Source organism: Cherax quadricarinatus, chromosome 54 (genome assembly GCF_038502225.1).
Source record: "Cherax quadricarinatus isolate ZL_2023a chromosome 54, ASM3850222v1, whole genome shotgun sequence".
Taxonomy (NCBI): Eukaryota; Metazoa; Arthropoda; class Malacostraca; order Decapoda; family Parastacidae; genus Cherax; species Cherax quadricarinatus.
In genome coordinates, this window is record NC_091345.1 from 4,391,031 (window position 1) to 4,417,111 (window position 26,081).

The window sequence follows — 26,081 nt, forward strand, 5'->3', positions numbered from 1 at the left end:
CTTGTTGACATTATGGCTTCGAGCCAACAAAACATGGTTCATACTGAAGCTTCCCTTCAAGCGGATGAGCCTTGACGCTAGTAAAGGGCTTTTGATTCAAGGAACTGGAGCTGCCTTCTTCTATCGTGGATCAAACTTGATTTCTTCCCCTTTCCTCTGGCTTTAGCGCTTTTCTATGAATATAATATTAATGAGATTTTTCTGAAGCCTCGATACTAAACAGTTGAGGCAGCTGAGTTCATGTCGTCTGCACACGCAACAAGAGTTTTATAGCTCTGGCGCCCTGGAGGTAGAGCAGGTCACCATGGAGGACATCGCTGCTGAAGTGACCATTCCTCGCAGAGATTTGCTAGCCTCTCAAGAAATAAGTTATGTTTTGCGAGATTCTATAAACTGTGTATTCTCTCCACCGTCTACTGACACTAGGGAGGATCACAGTGTATTCTTGAAGCCGACTACCACTTCTGTGCCAGCTGAAGTTGTTCCCTATGGAAACCTTCCTGATTTAGATGAAAGTTATCATCATATCCCACAGGGTAACATCATTGTAGGTGAACATCTCGTGCACCCTCTACTACCCTCCCATGAGGGTAATCTGGTAGATAAAAACACTACCCGGCATCCAGTGGCTTCAGCTCTAGTCCGAAGTCATCTTCCATCCCCTTCTTACCTTGTCCATCAGGAAGTGTTTAGTCCTCAAGACATCCAGACACTACTTAGGCCTCGAGATACCCAGCAAGCTGTTACCTCATGGGAAAGTAAACAGTGTCCTCGAGCACTTATACCTAAAACCAGTAGGTCAGAAATGCTTTCTGGGAAGGGCCTTCCGTTGGACGACTTGAAGAGCCAACAACCAAGTGATGAATTCGATAAGTCGCAAGCGGTAATGCGAGTTGTCAGGGACTCTACACTTAGACATCCGAGGGAATTTGTTAGGATGTCTAAAGCTGAAGTAAGAAACGAACACTTCGCACTTAGGGAGGAAAATAAGCTGTACAACTTTCCGATTTGTGTTACTAACTCTAGTGTTGGAGAGGACTATCTGCTGGCCTGGTTTCATGTTCCCGATTACAGTGAAAAGTGGATTGCTTACTTCGCTTTCCTGCATTGCGTAAGGAGTAAACCATACACTAAGCCGGATATCTCCACCGAGTTGGAGAGAAGACTGAATCTTGCATGCAATCCCTTGCTAGCCAAAGAATTGGGGAAGAGATGCATGGAGGATGGAACTGGTAGCAGTGGGCACCGATTAACCAGTACTCTCACTGCCGCTGGTGTTCCTAACTTGTTGCATCTCGTCTCTGGACAGACTTCCTTCTGTTCGGTTTCTCCGGACATATCTGATGTCGCAAAACTAATAGAATACTTGATTTTCAAGACACGAGCAATTGAAGTCACCGCCATTGCTGTATCTCTGGCTGTAACAACAATGTGCAAGGGCCCCACAGTATCAGTAAAGTGGGTCACATCCCGTCTCCGGAATATGTTACCACAGTCTTGTTTGGATTTATTTCCAGAACAAGTAAAGGTTCTTGCAGAGTTGATTAGAAATATATCTCCTGAAGTTAGGTTGTGGAGGTTGGCTCTTTTACATAAGTACACGCCTAAAGGTTTGGAAAACTTAAAAGTTGTTATTGAACAATCTGCTGGATCTGGCTGTGCTAGCTTAAGTTTCATAGCCGAAGCTATTACCCACAGTGAAGCCTTCCCCATCGATGCTCTTCTCTGCGTGATTCAACCCTCGGTGGTGTTGGCAGTAGCTGAGGCTATGAACAAAGTTATTCAACACCCTTACCATTACGTGTTCAACTCTCCTTTGCCTGCATCTAGGTACACTGATCTCACCCACGTCTGCATGGCTTACAACAAGGTAACAGGTAAACATGTAAATGCCATCGGAAACTATGGAAGAGGGACGTCATCCATTCCCGGTAACTTACTTAGGTGGGCTAAAGCAGCAGCAGCCATAACATCAGGTCTTGAAGGCTGCAGACGGAAATTGAAACTCTTAGAGTTGCACAATGGTCAAGTTCCTCTTGACGGAGAAGCTGCTGCCGAAGGGACCTTAAAAGTACTTAACAATGTTCCTTATACAGAGTATAGCACAGGACTAAAATCTATAGAAGTCTCTGATCTTGGCATAAGTGTTTGTGGAAACCATTCTCCTGCTGCTCTTGAGTTCAGAGCAGTTTGTGAGCGGCTGCTCTTTGCTACTCGACAGGTACCTTTGGCATTCAGGGATTTTGATGATATGAGAATAATCCAAGGCTTTCCTAGCTACGAACCCCTACCTCTAGTTGAGTTAAAGAAACTAGATTAACAGCAATACCCCTCGTTACTAGCAGTGCTAAGAGATCTGGGGAACACGTCTTAGCATCATGAACCATTTGCTTCGAAATAAGTCCTCGCTCGCGCTCGTGAGGGCCAGACATTTTTCCAGTGTGGTCAGGTCTTTTCTGTTACAGTTTTAATCTAACTTTCAGTTCTCGATGTCGACCAATGACAAATTTGAAGCATTTAGTCTCATAACTCATTAGCTATACCAAAGCTCGAGACCTGCTCGAACTACCGACTTTATAGGCCTGAGAACAGCTGTACTTTTGAAGAGTGCAAAGTCCTTGTTAATTAGGAAAGTAACATGAAGAAAATGTACTACTACTACTTTTTTTCAATAAAAAATAAAAGTTAACTCTAACTTTCACAACCCATCGCTATCAAATGTGCATAAAATGCCTTCGGAACTGAACATTTTCTTAGCCAGTCTTTAATGCCTCTGACACTAAGTTCTTTCTTTCTCTCTCTCTCTCTCTCTCTCTCTCTCTCTCTCTCTCTCTCTCTCTCTCTTCCCCCCCCCCCGAAATAATCTTAATTTTTATTTTTTATATTCCCTGATGAGCACTAAACCCTAAAGGGTCATACAGTGCTTATGCAAATATGATATGAACTTGATAGTAATATGCTGTTTAGACACATTGTGAACAACTTTCTGCTATTTTGTACCACCAGTCATCCAGATTACCCAGGACTAAACAAATGGATTATAATCATGGGGCGCTAAATCCGTAGGATTATATAGCGCATGGGGAGGGTGGAAGGTATTCAGGCTCAATTCAAGAAACCGGAGCACAGATTCAATTCCCTAGATCAAGAGCCCCTCACCAGTGTCAAGGAACCTCCCTTGAGGGGTAGACACGTGAAGGCAACTCTGATCCTTAGGTTTTTTTATATTAATTTTGATCAGTGATAATAGACATTTGGATGGGTGACCGAGCACAAAACAATAATATTCTCGTTAGCTACAGCCTCCTCAACAGACTCCTTAGTGCCTTGATGCCAATTATGGGCTCTTGATCCAAGGAACTGCATTTGTCCTTTGAATCAACATGAACGCCTCCCATTACCCAAGTGATGTATAATTGCTACAGGATTAACGCTTCCCTCGATTACAATAAATTCATAAATAAGAATGCAGTTATACTAAGAAAGGCTTTTTGTACCTGGTCTGCTGTAGAGCAGCAAAATATTGACAGATCAATGCAATTGGCTTTCACCTCGTACAAAAGACCAATATGTGTACTCGGCCTGCTAGCGAGTTTGACTCCTTATTATTATTAAAGATTTGCCAGTATTCTCCCGGCCCGGGCCTTTTCCAAGTGGTGGCCCGGCCTTGGCTCCCTCTTTAGGGAGTGTCTGAGACCTAAGTCTCCCATGGGAGGAGGCACAAGTACCTCCTCATCTTTGGGACCAACTGTCCCCAGGCCTAGCCACAAGCTAGGCCTCTCTGGTCTGCCATCCCCGCCACAAGGGGGCAAATGGGAATGACAGTCTTATGAGCTGAAGGCTCGGGCTCAGGCACCTACCCTGCCCTAGAAGGGCTGGGCATGGTGTCGATCAGTTTGACTCCTACCAGCAATGTAAACTTAACTATGCCGGAGTCACTCTCGCCCAACTGAAGCATAAACCCAATAATGGATCGGTGTAGCTGGGGGGACCCCTGCAGCTACACTGACCTAACAGTTTCATTGGTACAGAGGAAATGCAAGACGTCATGGTGATGAACGCTGAATAAATTGAAAAGTACTCGGTGCATGCCACAGTCTTCTCAACATTTCGTTACACAAAGGAAAAAGTTATCAGTAATTTGTATCTACAAAGAATTTGAGCCTCTCTCTCTCTCTCTCTCTCTCTCTCTCTCTCTCTCTCTCTCTCTCTCTCTCTCTCTCAGCTCGATTCTGATTACTTCCCATATCCCAGGCACTAAGACTCTACGTAGGGTTTTGGTGTTTTCCCATGAATGTTTTTTTGTCTACCCCTGAGGCAGTTATACATAAATATTATCATGGGGAAGTGCTAAACCCATAGGATTATACAGGGCCTATGGAGGGGGGGGGAGAATGGAAGGTATTGAGGCTTAATTCAGGGAACGAGCACAGATCCAGTTTCCTAGATAGTCCCTCACCAGCGTTCAGGATCCTCCCTTGAGGTGTTATGCATAAATAACGAAAACTAGAAGAAATGATGCAGACTTTTGGTGTAATTTTATTTTTGCACCTTCCTCTATCCACGCTAACCTCTATCCTTACACACTTCTACCACTTGCTCCTTCCTTCCCTTGCACATTCGGACCTGCAGCGCTGTATGACCCCTTCAGGTTTTGCTCTTTCTTGATTATAAGTAAGTTTATTCAGGTATACACAAATAGCTACACAGATTCATATATAGCAGCATGTGTAGAGAAAATAGGATAACCCAAAAGTCGAGTGACTTGTTTCCATTTAAGTCACAAATTTCCACGCCTTCTCCGCTTCCCTATACAGCTCGTATTTATTTAGACAAATGAAACGAGAGTTAATATTATCTTTCTACTTAACATGAAATTTCTGATCTCATATTTCCCTCCCCTACTCATTTTATTAGATGATTTTTAACAATCTTCTATTGAGGTGCGTCACATTGTGACTTCAACAGTAACCGATTAAAACATTCTCGCCTTCCTTTCTCCCTCTTTATATCTTGAACACAGGAATTTCCACACGTTTAGAATGCCACCTTGCAACCTCTCGTGTATTGATCTTTCTATGTGATCTTCCTCAATATCACTCGAATTCGACAGAACACTCAAAATGATCTACATGACAGTGACCATTTGTTCTCATTACTTCCCGTTCTTACACCTGCCTTCCTAGATGACCCCGGAAGCAGTTAGTGTGTGAACTTCAAACTCTGTACTCAACATGTGTTTGAGAGAATAACAGCTTTTCTTTAAATTCTGCACAATTTATAGTAGTACCACAAGGGTACACTATTAATACTACCTTATTCCTGTAAGCTTTCAGTGAACCTCAATCTGTTCTTCTACAAATAACGGGTCATCCTTGGAGACTGAGGATTTTGCCATCGCTTGTGTGGGTTCACACTGCCCACCTGCAGCAGCTACCATACAACATGCAGCAGATCGAGTACCCAACTGGGACACTAAATACTGTTTTAACTTCTCTGCTATTAAAACCAACTGTGATATTCATGAGATGTCTTAGTCTCCTACAAATCATTATCTACATGTATGGCTCCTGTTCTAATATGTACCATAGTCAAATTTCTAGGCATTAAGTTTAAATATTCAATGTGTTAACGGCCCCACATCATTGAAAGCTTTACTCTCCTCTCCCTATTGAAAACATAAGCTTTACGGTCCGAGAAAAGTATCCTTGTAATGCATAACCCCAGCATCCCCTCCCCTTTCCCTGCCTCAATAAGATACGAATAGAGCAGACTGAAGTATTCTAATAATTTGAAGGGAATCAGAAGTATTCACTGATTATCCCTTCAACACTATTATCGAAATTTCTTCAATAAAAAATAGCAAATTAGGATATAGAGGCCAAACCTAATTAAAACCTTCCACTAAGAAACAACAGCTTTGAAGCTAAACTAACCCAGGTGGTTTAGCGCTTTGTAATAATAATGAAGCCAAACTGAAAAGGCATTCTCTTATCTTAGAGAAAAACAATGTGGTGAAGCACTCTAACACATGCAGTGAGAAGCCTCTCTTTTTTATTTATATCAGTACTGAAGGACCTGGGAGCCTTGGGTTCCCTCACTCCTGGGAGCCTTGGGTTCCCTCACTCCTGGGAGCCTTGGGTTCCCTCACTCCTGGGAGCCTTGGGTTCCCTCACTCCTGGGAGCCTTGGGTTCCCTCACTCCTGGGAGCCTTGGGTTCCCTCACTCCTGGGAGCCTTGGGTTCCCTCACTCCTGGGAGCCTTGGGTTCCCTCACTCCTGGGAGCCTTGGGTTCCCTCAGACCTGGAAGCCTTGGGTATCCCTCAGACCTGGGAGCCTTGAGTTAAGAACATAAGAAAGAAGGAACATTGCAACAGGCCTACTAACCCATGCGGAGCAGGTCCATGTACCCCCCCCGGATTAGCACAATAACCCCCCCACCCGGATTAGCCCAATGACCCACCCAGTCTGTCTGGTCACCTCCACTCAAGGAAGGAGCACGACATCAGACCCAGCAGCACAAGCTAGTCGGGTCCAAATCACACCCACCCACACCCACTCATGTATTTATCTAACCTATTTTTAAAACTACACAACGTTTTGCCTGAATAACTGTACTCGGGAATTTGTTCCACTCATCCACAACTCTATTACCAAACCAGTGCTTTCCTATATCCTTCCTGAATCTGAATTTTTCCAACTTGAAACCATTGTTGCGAGTCCTGTCTTGGCTGGAAATTTTCAGCACGCTATTTACATCCCCTTTATTCCTGTTTTCCATTGATACACCTCGATCATACACGAGGGCAGTAGTCAGTAAAGCCTTTGAGAAGTTGAGTGAACTAAGTATGCACCCGCGCGCGCGCACACGGTGCTGGATACAGATCTAAATACCTCTAGATTCTGGTATTTATTGATAAATTCCAGAGTGCATGCAAGAGTCCTGCAGCACTACTCAACATTACCAGGCCCTTGCTTGAGTGTTGGTCGATATTAAGGTTCGCGTGGGAGTTATTGTATACATCAGATTAGGTTAAGTAAGATTCGTCAGAAAGCAGAGGTGTTTCCTGAAGCTGGTCTTATCCACATGATGACCCGCAGCTGGAACTTTCGGTCATCCGACCGAGGCCTTCCGCTGGTTTGTATATACACAGTATACATAATATACATAAATGTAAAATGAAACTAGTTATATATTTATAATTATCACACAAACACACACATACACACACACACACACACACACACACACACACACACACATATAAGTAAGTAAGTAAGTAAGTTTATTCAGGTATACACAAATACAGTTACATAGAATTATCATACATAGCAGCATATGTGTAGAGAACCTAGGATAACCCAAAAAAGTCGGACCCCCCCCCACACACACAGCGCCAACAGCTCTATAATTCACAAGTGACCATCTATATTCTATAATTCACTGACCATCATATTCAAACGAGTGTAAGTAGACAGCACCTAAAAGCAACGATAGACAGTGGTTATTTTTTGCATCCAGTAGACAACAACGTCAATAATATTGCATAAGACGACCACAGAATCATTGAGTAGTTCCTTGAATTACAACAATATTTATATCGAGATGTGTTTATTTTTCATCCTATATACATGCTAATTTTTCTTTAAACTTTATTTAGGATAAGAATGAACAGCCTCAGCATCACTAGTGCACTGGATAGTTAGGTATTATTAGAAACTACCAGCCTAAACGATCCTCATAAATATAGTCCTAGCAACTATATTATTATTATTATTAGTAATATTAGTACTTGTATTAGAAGCAGTAAGAGTACCAGCAGTAGTAGTATTAGCAGTAATAACAATAATAGTAGTAATAGTAATAACAATTATAATCATGGGGAAGCGTTAAACCCGTAGGATTATACAGCGTATGTGGGGGGGGATGGAAAGCATTCAGGCTTAATTCAGGGAACTGGAGCACAGATCCAATTCCCTATATCAAGAGCCCCTCACCAGTGTCAAGGAACCTCCCTTGAGGGGCATATAATTATGACAACTAACAACAATGGTAATACCATAATACAATATATTATATTTTATTATTATTATTATTAATATTTGAAAGTGTAACCCCGTAGCGGTCATAGGGAGAAGTGGAATAGGAGGAATTTAGTTGATTCTTAGAAGGAAAGAGTTGCTCTAGTTCCATGGATCAAGAGCCCTTCATTATATTCAAGGTACTCTCGACCACTCCTACCCTTGAACAGGAAGGAGTGGTCGGGAAACTTATGCTGCCCAACAATATTTTTTTTTGCGAGTATTAAGGTACAGAGACTGAGGTTATACAATACTGGGAGACCTTGGGTAGTGCAGTTACGGAAATACCTCTAGTTAATCAGTGTAGGAGTATTTGTGGCATGTTAAGAGTATGTTACAATTTACTCGGTCATTGCCATACACCCACACAGGCATGCCCTCCTGATCAGCGAACCAGCTGATAAGAGTATAACAGGCGGGGGTCCCATGTTATGCTAGAAGCTCAGTTCAACCAGCCAGTCAAGAAGAAGCCTGATAATTCTGTGATGCGAGGTCTGGGTCTCGTGGACCAAAATTGGCAGACTTACCTCCTAAGTTTGGCTGCTCACAGGTTCTCACTGTGTCTCTTACTTGCAAAGTTGTTATTCTGTGCACAGTGTATATACATTGTATAAATACTAGCACGCTTTTTTGAAGGAAAATGTATTAGTATTTACTCTGTGTCGCCTTTTTCCTCATTCGTACCTTGGTTATGGTGCTGCCTCAGCTACGCTCAGCTGTACACATCACAAGATTATATCTGTGTTTGTAATAGTATTTTATTTTGTTTCTTAGTGTGGTTATTTTATATTTTGGTTCATTAGCTTTAGCTTATGAGTGTGTGGCAAGCGTGTCTGAGCGTGTCTGAGCGTGTCTGAGCGTGTGTGTGCGTGTATCCTTGTATACACAGGAGTGATGAATGACCTATTTGTCCTAGTATTGTAAAACTAGAAAATTTAGTGCCATTTTTATCAATAACGGATTCTGTTATGAGAGAATACAGTAGGGTAAAACTGCTCTAAAGACAACTAATATGTAATTTTTAATATTATTTACCCACTAAATTAAGCGTGATGGTCAGAAAAAACGACACTGAAATTACATTTCTTGTCACTGTGGTGGTGCAGGCTCGACAGCACTGGTAGCGGCTGTGCAGAGGACTCAGGACGCCCGCCTTCAGGAACGACTCTTAAGGTTACTGCTCAACGCTGGCGCTGACACCAACGTTGGTGATGCCCAGGGCACCACACCTCTCATGCACGCTGCCATAAACAACGCCAACAACGCGGCTATTATTCTCCTCCAACACGTAAGTACTATTAAGGTGCAAGGAGGGTGAGTACAGTGGGACTGATGGGGAAAGATTAGGGGTATGAATGCTATCATCAACGCCAATCACTCAGCCAACACTCTCCTCCAACACCTGAGTACTAACGGCGGCGTAGTGGAGTGTTGTGGAGCAGTGAGCATGTTGAAGGAACTCGTCTACAACATGAAGGAACTTCTTTTCCAACTCTTTTCTTTCAACACAGGAGCTACCGTAACCTGCAACACATAAGTACAAATATTGCAGGATGAATCTGCAAAGTTATCATATAAAACACCCAAGTGTATTATATATATATATATATATATATATATATATATATATATATATATATATATATATATATATATATATATATATATATATATATATATATATATATATATACTTTCACCTCACTCACACATAATCACTGTTTTTGCAGAGGTTCCCAGAATACAACAGTTTAGAAGTATATACGTATAAAAATACACAATATATCTCTCCAAACCGCCAATATCCCAAACCCCTCCTTTAGAGTGCAGGCATTGTACTTTCCATTTCCAGGACTCAAGTCCGGTTATATAAAATAACCAGTTTCCATGAATCCCTTCACTAAATATTACCCTGCTCACACTCCAACAGATCGTCAGGCTATATATATATATATATATATATATATATATATATATATATATATATATATATATATATATATATATATATATATATATATATACACACACACATACATATGCAAAAAATCGCGAATAAGCGATGCTAGATGCAAAACAGCCACGGAAGGCCTAGAGCTATCTTTCAACTCTCCTCCCCCCCCGAGTAATGTAATGCAGAAGCATTTTAGAGGACGTTTCGCTCTGGATTAATCTTGATTAAGTTCTCTCCTGAGCGATTCATAAACTTTATAAAACTCCCTAAGGAAAATCTTGACATGATAAAGCTCTCTTTTGAGCGAAACTTAGCGTCTGTTGCCCGAAGCACCACCATGACTGATGCCTGATAAAGTAAGACAAATGTGTAATGCAACTCTATCAAAGAACAATCTCGTTAGTTTACCAGATGTTAAACATATTACACGCTAGTCTGAATACGATAATAGAATATTTCGTTTTAAATATTGAGAACTATGAAACTAGGCACGCAATCTAGTCTACGGATAACGACAACCATATTCTTTTTACTGGTCAAGGAAGACTTCTCTGCAAGCAAAACACTAACGACACAGTAACTCGACGAAGCTCACAACAAATTCACCGCTAACATATCCAAAGCATCACAAGTCTACATACCCCTACCTGGAGTCTACTTGGAGGGCATTCCGGGGATCAACGCCCCCGCGGCCCAGTCCATGACCAGACCTCCTGGTGCATCAGGGCCTGGTCAACGAGGCTGTTACTGCTGGCCCTTCCTAAAGCCTCAATGTTTATCTGCGAGCCTGCTTTCCGTCTTACTCTCAATTCTTTCAATAATAACTCTACCATAAACTTTACCAGGTATACTCATCATGCTTATTATCCTACAATATTTGCACTCTCTTCAACGATGAGATATTTCAATTACTCACATATGGTAAACACGAGGAAATTAAATCATCAGAGTACAAAACAAATTCTGGCCACAAAATAGAGCGAAATATCAACGTCAAAGACCTGGGAGTGATCATGTCGGAGGATCTCATCTTCAAGGACCATAACATTGTATCAATCGCATCTGCTAGAAAAATGACAGGATGGATAATGAGAACCTTCAAAACTAGGGATGCCAAGCCCATGATGACACTCTTCAGGTCACTTGTTCTATCTAGGCTGGAATATTGCTGCACACTAACAGCACCTTTCAAGGCAGGTGAAATTGCTGACCTAGAAAATGTACAGAGAACCTTCACGGCGCGCATAACGGAGATAAAACACCTCAATTACTGGGAGCGCTTGAGGTTCCTGAACCTGTATTCCCTGGAACGCAGGCGGGAGAGATACATGATTATATACACCTGGAAAATCCTAGAGGGACTAGTACCGAACTTGCACACGAAAATCACTCACTACGAAAGCAAAAGACTTGGCAGACGATGCAACATCCCCCCAATGAAAAGCAGGGGTGTCACTAGCACGTTAAGAGACCATACAATAAGTGTCAGGGGCCCGAGACTGTTCAACTGCCTCCCAGCATACATAAGGGGGATTACCAACATACCCCTGGCAGTCTTCAAGCTGGCACTGGACAAGCACCTAAAGTCGGTACCTGACCAGCCGGGCTGTGGCTCGTATGTTGGTTTGCGTGCAGCCAGCAGCAACAGCCTGGTTGATCAGGCTCTGATCCACCAGGAGGCCTGGTCACAGACCGGGCCGCGGGGGCGTTGACCCCCGAAACTCTCTCCAGGTAAACTCCAGGTCTTCTGTCCCCTTTGTTTTCATACAGAGACTATGCACGCCCACTGACAATCCCTAGGAAAAGTAAGGTCGCATGTAACCTATTTACCACCAGTCACGAATATTTTAAACCCTAAAATAGGGCTTAATGGTTAATTGGGCATAAAGGCTTTTGACTACGCAATGGATCAGTAAGGTTGAATATAACCTGTTCACCGTTAAAATTAGCATTAAGACTGGTTCATTTGGCTTAAATCCTATTAACTACTTATAGTGCCAATACAAGCACCTGATAAAGTAAACAGTCTGCAAATGTACACACTGAGAAACATACACCTCTCAGTGTCTCTCAGCGTATATATCATGTGTTTCATTATTATTATTATTATTATTATTATTATTATTATTATTATTATTATTATTATTATTATTATTTTAATAATAACAGCATTATTATCATCATTTGAACTGATGTGAACACTTGGCTAATCACTAACGTCGTAAGGTTGTGCATCCTATAAGCTTCTGATTATTGTATTCATGGCAGTAAAGTGATTAGAATTAAATCATCTCATTATCAATCTCAGTACATCTCTTGAAAAGGAAATTAGGTAAACAAATAGTTTTATATATATATATAGATGTATATAAGAGCGTGAAGATGTTGAACGAAGGATAATAAATAAACGTTCAGAAGTTGTTCAGAACTGACAACGTGGCTACCGTAACTTGGGCGAGGAAATATATTTTTGCGATAGCTTCCCCTACATTTTGAAAATGAGCTCTGCTGCGTTTTCTGTGAATAATGTTAGTTGCTGTAGGAAGACTTGTGTTGGAGCACCAACTGCGTCTTTCTGACGGAGCCCAAATGGCTTTCAGAAATCTTGATTTCGGTGGATTTACTGGTACTTCAATTAGCCTTTTAAAATAGTATTCGTCACTTATATAATTAAATTGTTGTAAGTACTTACAGATGTTATATTTTCAGTAAGGCTTTGGATCACTGTAAATAAAAACTCTGTACAATATTAGTTCTTTTGGCTTAAAATGTCGATAAATTATGAAGAATATTGGCCCCTGCATAGGGTATATACAAACATACAAATAAAATGAGTCGTCTAAAGATTTAGACGTGTCTGGTCTTAGTCCTGATCAATATTATAACAGTCCTGTACTGTACATCTCTGTGTGGTTGCAGCGGTTGAGTTATATCTCCTGGCTCTGCGACTGAGTTTACTCTCATTCACAAGAGCTGAAATGTCGCAAATGTTAGTGCATAGGTGGATTACGATTATAATTACCTTCCTTTAGATGATAATAAATCATTTATTTTCCAATTCCTCCCATTTTCCATAAGGAATAATTTCTTTCAAAGGATATTTTCCTGAGATCTGGTTCATTTTGATTCCAGTTTGTTAAAAAGAAATAGCTTAAGCCTTTTTCTTAACGGCTTGACAAAGCTCTTGGAGAGCGAAACGTTGCCACAGTAAAATGTCACATTTGTTGCACTTGTATCCTTTTCCTTATTATTATTATTATAATCAAAAAGAAGCGCTAAGCCACAAGGGCTATACAGCTCCTTTTTCCTTAACACATATAAACATGCACATATATTATATACAGTAAAGCAACAGCAAAGAACTACAGACCAATAGCACTAACATCCCATATCATAAAAAAAAAAAAATCTTTGAAAGGGTCCTAAGAAGCAAGATCACCACCCATCTAGAAACCTATCAGTTACACAACCCAGGGCAACATGGGTTTAGAACAGGTCGCTCCTGTCTGTCTCAACTACTGGATCACTACGACAAGGTCCTAAATGCACTAGAAGACAAAAAGAATGCAGATGTAATATATACAGACTTTGCAAAAGCCTTCGACAAGTGTGACCATGGCGTAATAGCGCACAAAATGCGCGCTAAAGGAATAACAGGAAAAGTCGGTCGATGGATCTATAATTTCCTCACTAACAGAACACAGAGAGTAGTCGTCAACAGAGTAAAGTCCGAGGCAGCTACGGTGAAAAGCTCTGTTCCACAAGGCACAGTACTAGCTCCCATCTTGTTCCTCATCCTCATATCCGACATAGACAAGGATGTCAGCCACAGCACCGTGTCTTCCTTTGCAGATGACACCCGAATCTGCATGACAGTGTCTTCCATTGCAGACACTGCAAGGCTCCAGGCGGACATCAACCAAATCTTTCAGTGGGCTGCAGAAAACAATATGAAGTTCAACGATGAGAAATTTCAATTACTCAGTTATGGTAAACATGAGGAAATTAAATCTTCATCAGAGTACAAAACAAATTCTGGCCACAAAATAGAGCGAAACACCAACGTCAAAGACCTGGGAGTGATTATGTCGGAGGATCTCACCTTCTAGGACCATAACATTGTATCAATCGCATCTGCTAGAAAAATGACAGGATGGATAATGAGAACCTTCAAAACTAGGGAGGCCAAGCCCATGATGACACTCTTCAGGTCACTTGTTCTATCTAGGCTGGAATATTGCTGCACTCTAACAGCACCTTTCAAGGCAGGTGAAATTGCCGACCTAGAAAATGTACAGAGAACTTTCACGGCGCGCATAACGGAGATAAAACACCTCAATTACTGGGAGCGCTTGAGGTTTCTAAACCTGTATTCCCTGGAACGCAGGAGGGAGAGATACATGATTATATACACCTGGAAAATCCTAGAGGGACTAGTACCGAACTTGCACACGAAAATCACTCACTACGAAAGCAAAAGACTTGGCAGACGATGCACCATCCCCCCAATGAAAAGCAGGGGTGTCACTAGCACGTTAAGAGACCATACAATAAGTGTCAGGGGCCCGAGACTGTTCAACTGCCTCCCAGCACACATAAGGGGGATTACCAACAGACCCCTGGCAGTCTTCAAGCTGGCACTGGACAAGCACCTAAAGTCAGTTCCTGATCAGCCGGGCTGTGGCTCGTACGTTGGTTTGCGTGCAGCCAGCAGCAACAGCCTGGTTGATCAGGCACTGATCCACCAGGAGGCCTGGTCACAGACCGGGCCGCGGGGGCGTTGACCCCCGAAACTCTCTCCAGGTAAACTACAAGTACATGTACATGGTATACAGTCCTACCTGACAACAATGACATACTACTACATAGAAAGCCACTTGTTATGCTGAGCATCTCGGGCAAATTAGGTCAATGTCCCAGGATGCGACCCACACCAGTCGACTAACATCCAGGTACCCATTTTACTGATGGGTGAACATAGACAACAGGTGGAAAGAAACACGCCCAATGTTTCTACTCTGGCTGGGAATCGAACCCAGGCCCTCGCCGTGCGAAGCGAGAGCGTTAACCACCAGGCCACACGAACAAACATACACACACAAACAGTCATGGTACGTGATGAGGTATCACAGTGGGCACCTGTGACGAGCGGGGTCCCACAGGGGTCAGTCCTAGGACCAGTGCTATTTTTGATATATGTGAATGATGTGATGGAAGGGATAAACTCAAAAGTGTCCCTGTTCGCAAATGATGTGAAGTTAATGAGAAGAATTAAATCAGATGAGAATCAGGCAGAACTTCAAAGAGACCTGAACAGGCTGGACACCTGGTCCAGCAACTGGCTTCTCGAATCTAACCCCGCCGTATGCAAAAGTCTTGTCGGTATTATATACAATTGTTGTACTACTACTACTACTACCTCCACCTCTTCCTGCCTATATATAGCCGTCCTGCTCCACCTCTGTTAGTGTGACTTTGTCAATGGTCCAAGTCGGACCGAAACGTCGTCGTAAGCTTCTCTCTTTTATGTGCGGGTTATTTGTGTATCGTTCCAGTCACGGTATTGTGCCTTTTTGTTATTTATTTATTTATTTAAAAGTCATGAAGATCGGGGAGGGGCAAAGAAAACCGCAGTGAGAGGCGGGGCCAGGAGCTGAGTTTCGACCTCTGCAACCACAATTTGGCGAGTACACACGTATACATAGTTTTTGCTACATTGGATTTTCATGACTACCCTCCAATACTCCTTTTGCTTGCGCTGAGGTAGAGGAGGCTGGGCTTACGGAACACGGGGATACCTTTTCTCAGATCGCGCAGTGACCGAAACACACCTAGATGGAAACACACATTACCTATATTTGCAACTAATTTTCGAGTATGCAGTGCTGATGTAAAACCCTTACGTAGACAACCATTAAACGAAACTTGAAAACAATGTGAAGGACTGTTTCCAGACGGATGTCTGATCTGAGGGAAATGTGCTGTTAAGAATAAAATGACAAAAACAAGATCTTCTATTACTGGAAGGAGGAAGAACAAGAGGAGATACGATCAGGTCATACACGATACTCAGACAAGAAAAGGCTCCTAAAATAAGGCACAATATCAGAAAATATTTGTTCAGCATGAGAGTGGTACAGAGGTAGACTCAATCGAACACTGGCAGTGAAAATAGACTCATAGTCTATTTTCAAATAGACTCATAGTTTATTTTCAAGGGCTCTGGGAGCAGCTCTAAAGAGAAGCAGAGCTCTGTTGGAAGGCTCTTGGAAGAGCTCTTACTAGAAACTGGCTGGAGTCGGGCTACTTCCTAGTAGTGAGCTGTTCTAACAATTCCCTTCTCTAAGTGTAATAATATACAAATCTACAAGTTCGTACTATTTCTAAGTAATCGTTCGTGAGTTAAGAGGCAGGGCGAAGAGCTGGAGTTCAACCACCATTCTCCTGCAAAATAAAAAAAAAAAAGATAATCACATACAACACACTGAGTCATCCAAGCTACTTCTCAGGGTAAATAATTCACTTATGGAGCTAAAGAGGAATGTAGAAAGGTAATTTGTGGACGGTGGGGGACCTTGGAGCTGTAACAACGTAATAAGAGAGGAATGTTATCAACAGCCACAATAACCATTAGTACAACCATTAAGTTGACATATACACATGTTGCATAATGGAAACTACATATCGGTCGAGTGTACTGGGACGGTACCCATTTCTGTGTTATTCTTGCTCTCTTTCAATCCCTTTCCCCAACAGCTACCCCCATTATGTGGCCCGGTGGCCTGGTGGCTAAAGCTCCCGCTTCACACACGGAGGGCCCGGGTTCGATTCCCGGCGGGTGGAAACATTCCGACACGTTTCCTTACACCTGTTGTCCTGTTCACCTAGCAGCAAATAGGTACCTGGGTGTTAGTCGACTGGTGTGGGTCGCATCCTGGGGGACAAGATTAAGGACCCCAATGGAAATAAGTTAGACAGTCCTCGATGACGCACTGACTTTCTTGGGTTATCCTGGGTGGCTAACCCTCCGGGGTTAAAAATCCGAACAAAATCTTATCTTATCTTATCTCTCTTATTATCTCTCTCTGTATTTGTCCAGTTTTACAACAATGCTAAAGTATGCTACCTTACCTCGTAGCTCGATTGCTAGTGCACTCAGTTCACACACTGAGGTCCGGGAACCGATCCCCGGTACGGGTGGAAACATTAGGACGTGTTTCCTTAATAAACCTGCTGCCTATGTTCACCTATCAGTAAAATAAGTACTGAGTATTAGTGGACTGGTGTGGGTCGCATCCTGGAGATAAAATTGATCTAATTTGCCCGAAATGCTTAACAAGAGGCTTTCTATATTGTAGTATGTCAGTTATGGTCTGTATACAATGTATATGCACTTTTAAAAATAAAAATTATTAATTTATTTAACAAAACCACTTAACAGCCTTACAATTATTAGTATTATTTGATAAATATAATATAGACATGCACTAGTAACTATTATTTTTATTTTTTTCTACTGTCGTTAGTAAAGTATAAATATTCCTTTCAAAATTAAAATTGCATAGCAAGTTATCAAACAAAAATCAAGTTTTAAGATCAACTGCTATTTATCGTGTGACTAACATTTATAGTCATAAGCGGAAGTCCTGAGTCAGATGAGCAAAAGCTCCAGGTGCGGGTCATCATATGACTAAGGCCAGTCAGGAAACACTTGTTCTGTTTCATGACAAACATTATACCTACCCTTTACATAAATAATCTCAAATAATAACTATTTATTTATAATTTTATCAAAAATAATTTATGTTATCTAATCAGTATTATTATTATCTTACCCAGTAGTGTTTACAGGTTAAGAAATCCTATTTAAGCTGGTTGAGAAAGACATGTGATTAAACACTAGGATATATTTATAAGAAAACGTTTTGGTCCTGGGACCGAAGAGCGTTGCTATTTATGTCAAAATCGCAAGTTTTACCTATTAGGCACGACACACACAGCCAGTGCAGTATTGGCTCACAGTCAGGCTGGGAAGGCCCGATCGCTGAAAAGGTGCTTGCCAACATGCTCAGGGCTGCAACATCAGATAGGGAGACTGTCCGTCTCCAGGCTGTGAGTGCACCTCACTTCAGGGAATTCCTCCAAACAGTTCTCATATCGGCAATGGGAACGCGCCTCGACCCTATGACCCTCCGTACTGCAGTGGCTTTGCGCCTTGTTGCCCCAATTCACACGGAATATACGTGCATTTGCGGCGAAGTGCAAGCCGACCAATATGGTCTACATGGTCTTAACTGTTCCAAAACCATGGGCTGGCATGTAAAGACAGAATGAGGTCAACGATATCATAAAGAGAAGCCTTGCCACAGCTGGATGCCCAGCCGAGAGGGAGCCCCGATCACTAGCAGCCAACAATACCCACAACCCAGCAAAAGCGCCCCGACGGGATCACCATCTGTCCTTGGAAGAATGGCAAGCTTTGAGCATGGGACTATACCTGTGTGTCCACACTGGCTGACACCTATAGCCATCACAGTGTCGGGCGACAGGGAGGAGCTGCTGACCACAGGGAGGAGTACAAGATCAGCAAGTACAGGGACATAAGCCAACAATATCAATTTGTCCCAGTGGGATCAGAGACCTTGGGATCATGGGAAAAAATGTCACACGTTTACTTAAAGAATTGGGCTCCAGACTCATCGACACCGCCAGGGACCCAAGGGCAGCCACTTTCATGTTTCAGCGCCTCAGCGTGGCCATCCAGAGGGGAAATGCTTGCTGCATATTTGGCTCGCGTCCAGCCTCGGAGCTGGAGGAAATTCATGATCTTTAATATATTGTACCATTGTATTCATGTTTGTGTTTTATGTAAATGTATTCTGTCTATTAATAAATTTTCCAATAGAATATAAAATATGGGGGGTGGTAGGAGAAGAAAATATTCAAACAGCTCCGGGGAGAACCTTGAGTTTTCCCTGAGGTACGTTTATTGTCTTCTCTGAGAATGAGGGCCCCCATTCCAGCTATAGAGGTGGTACCCCTTTTTATATATATATATATATATATATATATATATATATATATATATATATATATATATATATATATATAAGTGTAGAAAGCACTTGTCAGTGCTCAATACTAACCCCCATCAAACTCTACCATACACCTTACCAGGTATTCTCAACCGGCTTTTTCCCTATAATTTTTGCATTCTCTTTTGTCCTATTTGTCTTCATACAAATTAACAATACATGTTCTCTGCCAATCCCAAAACTATATCCCCACCTGTTTTTAACATTTCTACCCACAGCCTCACGCACCTCCCCCACTCACATCTGGCTCTTCCTCTCCCCAGGATGGAAAAAAATGGAGTAAAGAAGATTTTGAGTGCTAATTGCTTGAACATCCAGTATAAATGTGGGAGACAGGAATGAGCGAAGACAAGTGAACATGATGATGGAATGTAAGCAAGGTAACATTTAAGAAGGTATTCAAGAAAACCTGTTTGGTGGACTTGAGTCCTGATGTGGGTAGTACAGTGCCTGTACCCTGAAGGGTATGTAACAGTTCAGTGGGAACTGAAGTTAACTAAGTCATAAATAGCGGTGTTAGTAACAATGCTGGTGAACTCCCACTTCAGAATAATAACTTCAGCTGCAGTAACAATTACAAATAACGATGAATATTTTACAATGGAAAATTAGCAGAGGACTGTATCTAGTTAAGCAGAAGCTTATATGAGAGTCCCTTTGTTGTGTGGACAAGGTCACCAGCAAGGCCAGTCCTTTGTTGTGTGGACAAGGTCACCAGCAAGGCCAGTCCTTTGTTGTGTGGACAAGGTCACCAGCAAGGTCAGTCCTTTGTTGTGTGGACAAGGTCACCAGCAAGGCCAGTCCTTTGTTGTGTGGACAAGGTCACCAGCAAGGCCAGTCCTTTGTTGTGTGGACAATCTCACCAGCAAGGTCAGTCCTTTGTTGTGTGGACAAGGTCACCAACAAGGCCAGTCCTTTGTTGTATGGACAAGGTCACCAGCAAGGCCAGTCCTTTGTTGTATGGACAAGGTCACCAGCAAGGAGAGACACTTGCTTGTTATATGGACAAGGGTGTTTTCTGCCGAATAAGCAGCGTGAAAATTTGTTTGTGCTATAAATCTGCGAAAATTATTCTGAACGTAGCAAAAAATATATAACTTTTTTTTAAGTTATATTACATAAACTTAAACTGACCTACAATATACTGGACCAACAATTACTACTTCACGATAAACATGATACGTTAGCCGAAAAAAGTAGCCTGTAGAAAAATGTAGGAATAACATTAAGAGGGAAGTAAATAATGAGTACATCTATAACCCACTGTAACATGAACATAGATAAATACATTTATGGAGCAACTTGCAACATGGGTAAACTGACTGATGTTGTAGTGACGAGGCTTAGGCTTGATTACAAATAAATAACAAAAAGGCACAATACCGTGACTGGAACGATACACAAATAACCCGCACATAAAAGAGAGAAGCTTACGACGACGTTTCGGTCCGACTTGGACCATTGACAAAGTCACACTTGATTACAAGTACTTCTGGCAGTTTGGCAGACACACAGATGATGATCATAACAAATGCAAACCACGTGTCCAGTCTTATGGTCACGTGGTTTGATTAAACATTATGTGCTTAATGGTGCACTTGCTGATGCATTTTGAGATAGTATAATAATCTATGTAATATATCAAGATATCTTATTAATAAAAATAAGATATTAGACATATTAAGCAAATCTCCAAAATTTGCTTGCCACAGATAGGTCAACTGCAGATATTAATCCAGATGTACTCCTGGAACCTCTTTTGGGGCCTAGTTCCTAAGCCTTTTGTTTATCCATATATGCTCTTGTGTTACCATCCACATGATGGATATGAGGGACATAATAAACTAGCCACTTCGGTGGCAAAATATAAAACTCGTTGACCGATAATAACAGTTTCCGTCTGGCAACGCAGGATGTGTTGCAACTCCTTAGAGCGTTGACATTCTCACTTATGTTGCGTTAACCTGTATGATGACTCAGTCATCAGGGTAGTCATGTACCATGATGACTGACTCAGTCATCAGGGTGGTCATGTATCCACTAAATTGTCGCGATCATTAGCGCAGTCATTAAATTACTCCTGGCTGTCTTCAGGAGGGCACTGGAGAGGCATCTAAAGTCAGTATCCGACCAGCCGGGCTGTGGTTCGTACGCCAGTTTGCGTGCGGCCAGCAGTAACAGCCTGGTTGATCAAACCCTGATCCACCACGAGGCCTGGTCTCAGACTGAGCCGCGAAGGCGTTGACCCCCCGAAACCCTCTCGAAGTATACGTCCAACGCTCAAAAGTGGCACTTTTCTGTTAGTGATCACTAGCAAGTATCGCTGTTCTGACAGTGTTCACTCTGTATATCCTTCACTCAGTCGATCACTCAGTCTTTGGCCACATACTCCTAGAGGAAGATACAGTCAGTGTGTTGAGCGCCATTTACACGGCAGTCGGGTAGAGACCACTTTACAAGGTAAACTTACGTTACGTATACCTAAAAAAAATAGTTAACTTAAAATATGTATACTGAAAATTCTGGAACGGTATATGTCTGGCAACGGCGTTCAGTCTCGTGTTTGGGCAACCGGCTGCCGGTCGAATAACCTTGGCCTTGGGAAATCAGTGTTTCACAGTCCACGTTAAATTGCCAGTAAGACCGGTAGGACTGGCGAAGTGCCGATAACTACGGCAAAGAGTCAGTTTACCCAACAGATTTTATTCCTGACGACTTGTCGCACCGTATCGAGCTGCGCTTGACTCGTTTGTTCAAGACCAGGTCGGGTTTACCGGTCGGTGGGTCGAGCCTTTCACATCACTGACTCAAAATAACCCACACACGAGTTGAGTGCTTCATATTTTTACGAGAGAGTAATTTACTGTGTTAGAGGAACTTGAGACAGTCTTCATTTCAGTGTTCTGAGTCTAGTCAGTTAGATGGTCTCAAGACAGATACCCTGTCTGATTACCTGCTTTGTCAATACGTAGGTAATATAATGAATCTACAGCAAATATTTTATGCATCTAGGGGCAGATATTGATATACTCAGATATTATACTATATTTACATATTGCTTAATTCATAGAAAGATACTCATTATCAGGTAGATACTGTACCTGATAGAGAGGTAGATACTGTGCCTGATACACAGGTAGGTACTGTACCTAATACACTGGTAGATATTCCGCCTAATACACAGACTAGTAGTGGAAGTAGTAGTAGTAGGTAGGAAGAGTAGTGGAAGAGGCCCAAGAGATAGAAAATGGTCTTAAGGGAGGCAGTAGAACATAACAGTATATAGTAGTAGCTTTGTATTGTTACAATCACGGTACTGTGCCTCTGTGTTCTTAATATACACCCGTTAAGACTAGCATAGAGACGCAAGCGCGCAGACAAACTATTTTCGAGACGTGAGTCTGGCTGAAGGCACGATGACAAAGTTTCAGACACTCGGGGTATTGAAGGCAGACATACACTGCATGACATGAGAGAGAGCTAAACAAAAGCACTCAGAAGGAAGTTAAATTCCCAAAGTGAGCCAAAGAGACATTAGAAAAACTTTTCTGTAAGTAGAGTGAAGCCAGATGACAATCAGGAGAGAGAGAGAGAGAGAGAGAGAGAGAGAGAGAGAGAGAGAGAGAGAGAGAGAGAGAGAGAGAGAGAGAGAGAGAGAGAGAGAGAGAGACAGACAGACAGACAGACAGACAGACAGACAGAATTATATAGGAGAATGTGTAGCTGAAGTAGGTAGGTGAGTTTAGCTAGGAGAGTGTAGCTAGGTGAGTGTAGCTAGGCGAGTGTAGCTAGGAATGTAGCTAGTAGAGTGTAGCTTATGGCATATCACCTATACACATAAATATATACATTACATAATAAATGGTACGAAAATTGTTCTTCCTATATATGCTCAGAATGTAAATTTTGCCTATTATCATAGAAGCGTCTGATTATTGTTACTCTCTGCACGAACCAATAATATTTAGGATATTAGAGTCGTGTTGTTTAAGGAACTGTGCAATAGATGAATCAAGTATGTGACAAAATGCCATTACCAGAATTCTCAGAAGTTTGTAAAAGGTTACCTCACACCAGGTGTCCCCACTTGGCTTCTGTATACTAGTGAAAGGTTCTCTCTGATTCTGGGTGCGTGCTGCTATTGCTCCTGTTATTTCTAGCTGTTTCAACACTTCTCTGTGGTGTTTCCATGTACGTCTCTGGTGGTGAGTCAACGTACTGGTGTTATTGTAGGTTTTGCCTCACAAAAATCGTATTTAGGATGTACTTAGTGTCTTGTGGATTGTTGCAAGATGTGCCTGTCATGATACCTTGTAGTACCAATGTAACTAGAACTTTGCTGTGGTATTGGGACCTTGTATGTCGCTTTTGTTGTTCTATGTTCTCGTTGGTCAAGGCGTTGGCTACTGTTTCATAATGTTTTATCTATTTTGGGTAGGCTGTTCAGGGTGTCGTGGATATTTAGATCATATGCATTAATGTATATAATGTCTTGCACGTTCCCTTAGAGTGTGCAAAATTAAAACTGTCATTAACTGTAAATAACTTTGTAAATGCTATGGATTAGTGTTACTTGATTATTCAGTACAGCACTATGTTCTGTTGTCTTAAAACACTATTAATTTGTTAACTGTACTATGGTGCATACAAGGAGCTATCAAAAAGTTCCTGTATGACTGCAAAATTTTCATATATACTCACCTAAGAACCTAGTTGAAGCACATAGAAGTAGAGTCCTTGGGAGGCTACACAATGATCCCTGTCTCTCTGCCACTTCCAGAAGCATTTATGGAATTCTTCTTTCCTAACAGCGACTAGTACAGCAACTAGTACAGCGTCCAGTACAGCGACTAGTACAGCAACTAGTACAGCGTCCAGTACAGCGACTAGTACAGCGTCTATACAGTCTACGATTCTTCTTGAATCTCTTAAACATTGTTAAAACGCCGTCCCATGAGCGCCATTTTTATTTTTGGAAAGATAAAGAAGTTAGAAGGAGTTTGATCCCGGGAGTGGGGAGGGTAGGGGACGACTGCCGGGTCATTTCAGTCAGAAAACGATGGTTTTTCTGGTCTTGAGTCAGCAGACAGAGCACAAATTTCGCAGCCACTCGGTTCATGTTCCAGTTTTAACGTTGATGGAGGACCAAAATATTAATCATCCTCAACTAACGTTCGTCCTGACTCGAATAGAGAGAACGATTCAGAATACTGTATCAACCTATTGCTTCGTCGCCACATGATTGCTGAAGCATATTATTGTACTTCACTAGCCTTTACCAAGCTTCAAACAGAATTTCACACAAATAACCCGCACATAAAAGAGAGAAGCTTACGACGACGTTTCGGTCTGACTTGGACCATTGACAGTCACACTCTTTTATGTGCGGGTTATTTGTGTATCGTTCCAGTCACGGTATTGTGCCTTTTTTTGTTATTTAGAATTTCACACATAAACACACACAGGCTGTTCTTTCTTTTAAAGGCCCCATTCTGTTACACTAATCACAACAATACACTGACAACACGAGAAAAATATTCCCATCTAACCTCAACGGAATGACCAACGTACTGACACTGGCTACTTCACACAGTGTACTGCGCACCCTGATTTACGCCGCTGCTATATTTCACGAACTTTTTAATAGCATCTATTATATTCCTAGACAAATAAAGTAGTTTTTAAATAACTTGTTGATGTTTGATATTCCACCTTCCTGGACTTCTTTAACATATACCTTTATATGTAATTATAATAAAGTTTCGTGTTCGTATAATTAATGGAAAAATTTACAGTGATAGATAGGTTTGAGTAATCTTATTACGACGTGTAAACAGATTTGTCATTGGGAATCAGATTGTGGTATTCCTTGCAATGACACATGTATAAATTTCATAATGTCACTTAAATTTGTTCATTACCGCATTATTATTATAATCAAAAAGAAGCGCTAAGCCACAAGGACTATACAGCATTCATTACCGCAGTGTTGGCGGCCGTGAACAGCCTAACGATGCGAGGTGGAGCGCTGTTGCTCTCTATGTGTCTTCAAAATAATTTTTTGAGCCCTTTTCTCTTCCTAACGAAAAGTTCGGTTTCTATATAACTTTTATATCATGTAGTGTGTCTACGTTATTCTGCATCTCTGCCGTCAGCATGAAGGAATTATCCTTAGCACCTGACTTCCCTGGTAGGCAACACTCTCCTCACACACGCACAGTGTCAGTGGTTCGATCCCCCGCAAGGGTAAAAACACTGGACGTGTTTCCTTACACCTGCTGTTCCGTTCACCTAGCAAGCAAGTAGGTACTTGAGTGTTAGCCGACTGGTGTGGGATCGCATCCTGGGGGACAAGATTTAAGGACCCCAGTTGACGCACTGACTTTCTTGGGTTATCCTGAGTTAAATCTCTCTCTCTCTCTCTCTCTGTCTTAATGGCCTCTTCCATAGTAGGCACATACGCCCTTCTCCACCCAAAACTTGCTTCCTTATGATCACGGACAAAATGGCGAATACATTTTAAACCGGTGGATCAAAATCCACTACCAGGATAAATCAGGTGTGTAACCCCCACTCGCCCGGGCCAGAGCAATCCGCCTTTATTCCATAGATTGATTTAAGCTATTGGCTGAGTACGTAGGCACGAGAGAAGGGAAGGCCAAACCACGGTTAGGTAGGCCTTTGAAGAATAACTTATTAATGGAGTGTCACTGTTTTTACTGACTTTGTTGGTATAAACCTTGGTAATAAATACCGACAAGTTGGTTTAGAAAGACACGTAAGCAAACACTATGACATATTTATTAGAAAACGTTTCGGTCCTGGGACCTTGATCACTTAGAAGTGATCAAGGTCCCAAGACCGAAACGTTTTCTAATAAATATGTCATAGTGTTTGCTTACGTGTCTTTCTAAACCAACTGACTTTGTTAAAGTAACTGCTGTGCATCT

General features: G+C 41.9%; 1 protein-coding gene across 2 annotated transcripts in view; it reads left to right on the plus strand.

Annotated features, from left to right (window-relative positions):
• Positions 1 to 26,081, plus strand: part of LOC128699124 (serine-rich adhesin for platelets) — a 120,040-nt gene that overhangs the window by 31,853 nt on the left and 62,106 nt on the right. For both annotated transcript variants that reach the window (XM_053791649.2, XM_070096541.1), the window contains one exon: positions 9,189 to 9,370. In XM_053791649.2, coding sequence (XP_053647624.2) covers positions 9,189 to 9,370 — 182 coding nt within the window. The remainder of the gene's footprint in view (positions 1 to 9,188; positions 9,371 to 26,081) is intronic.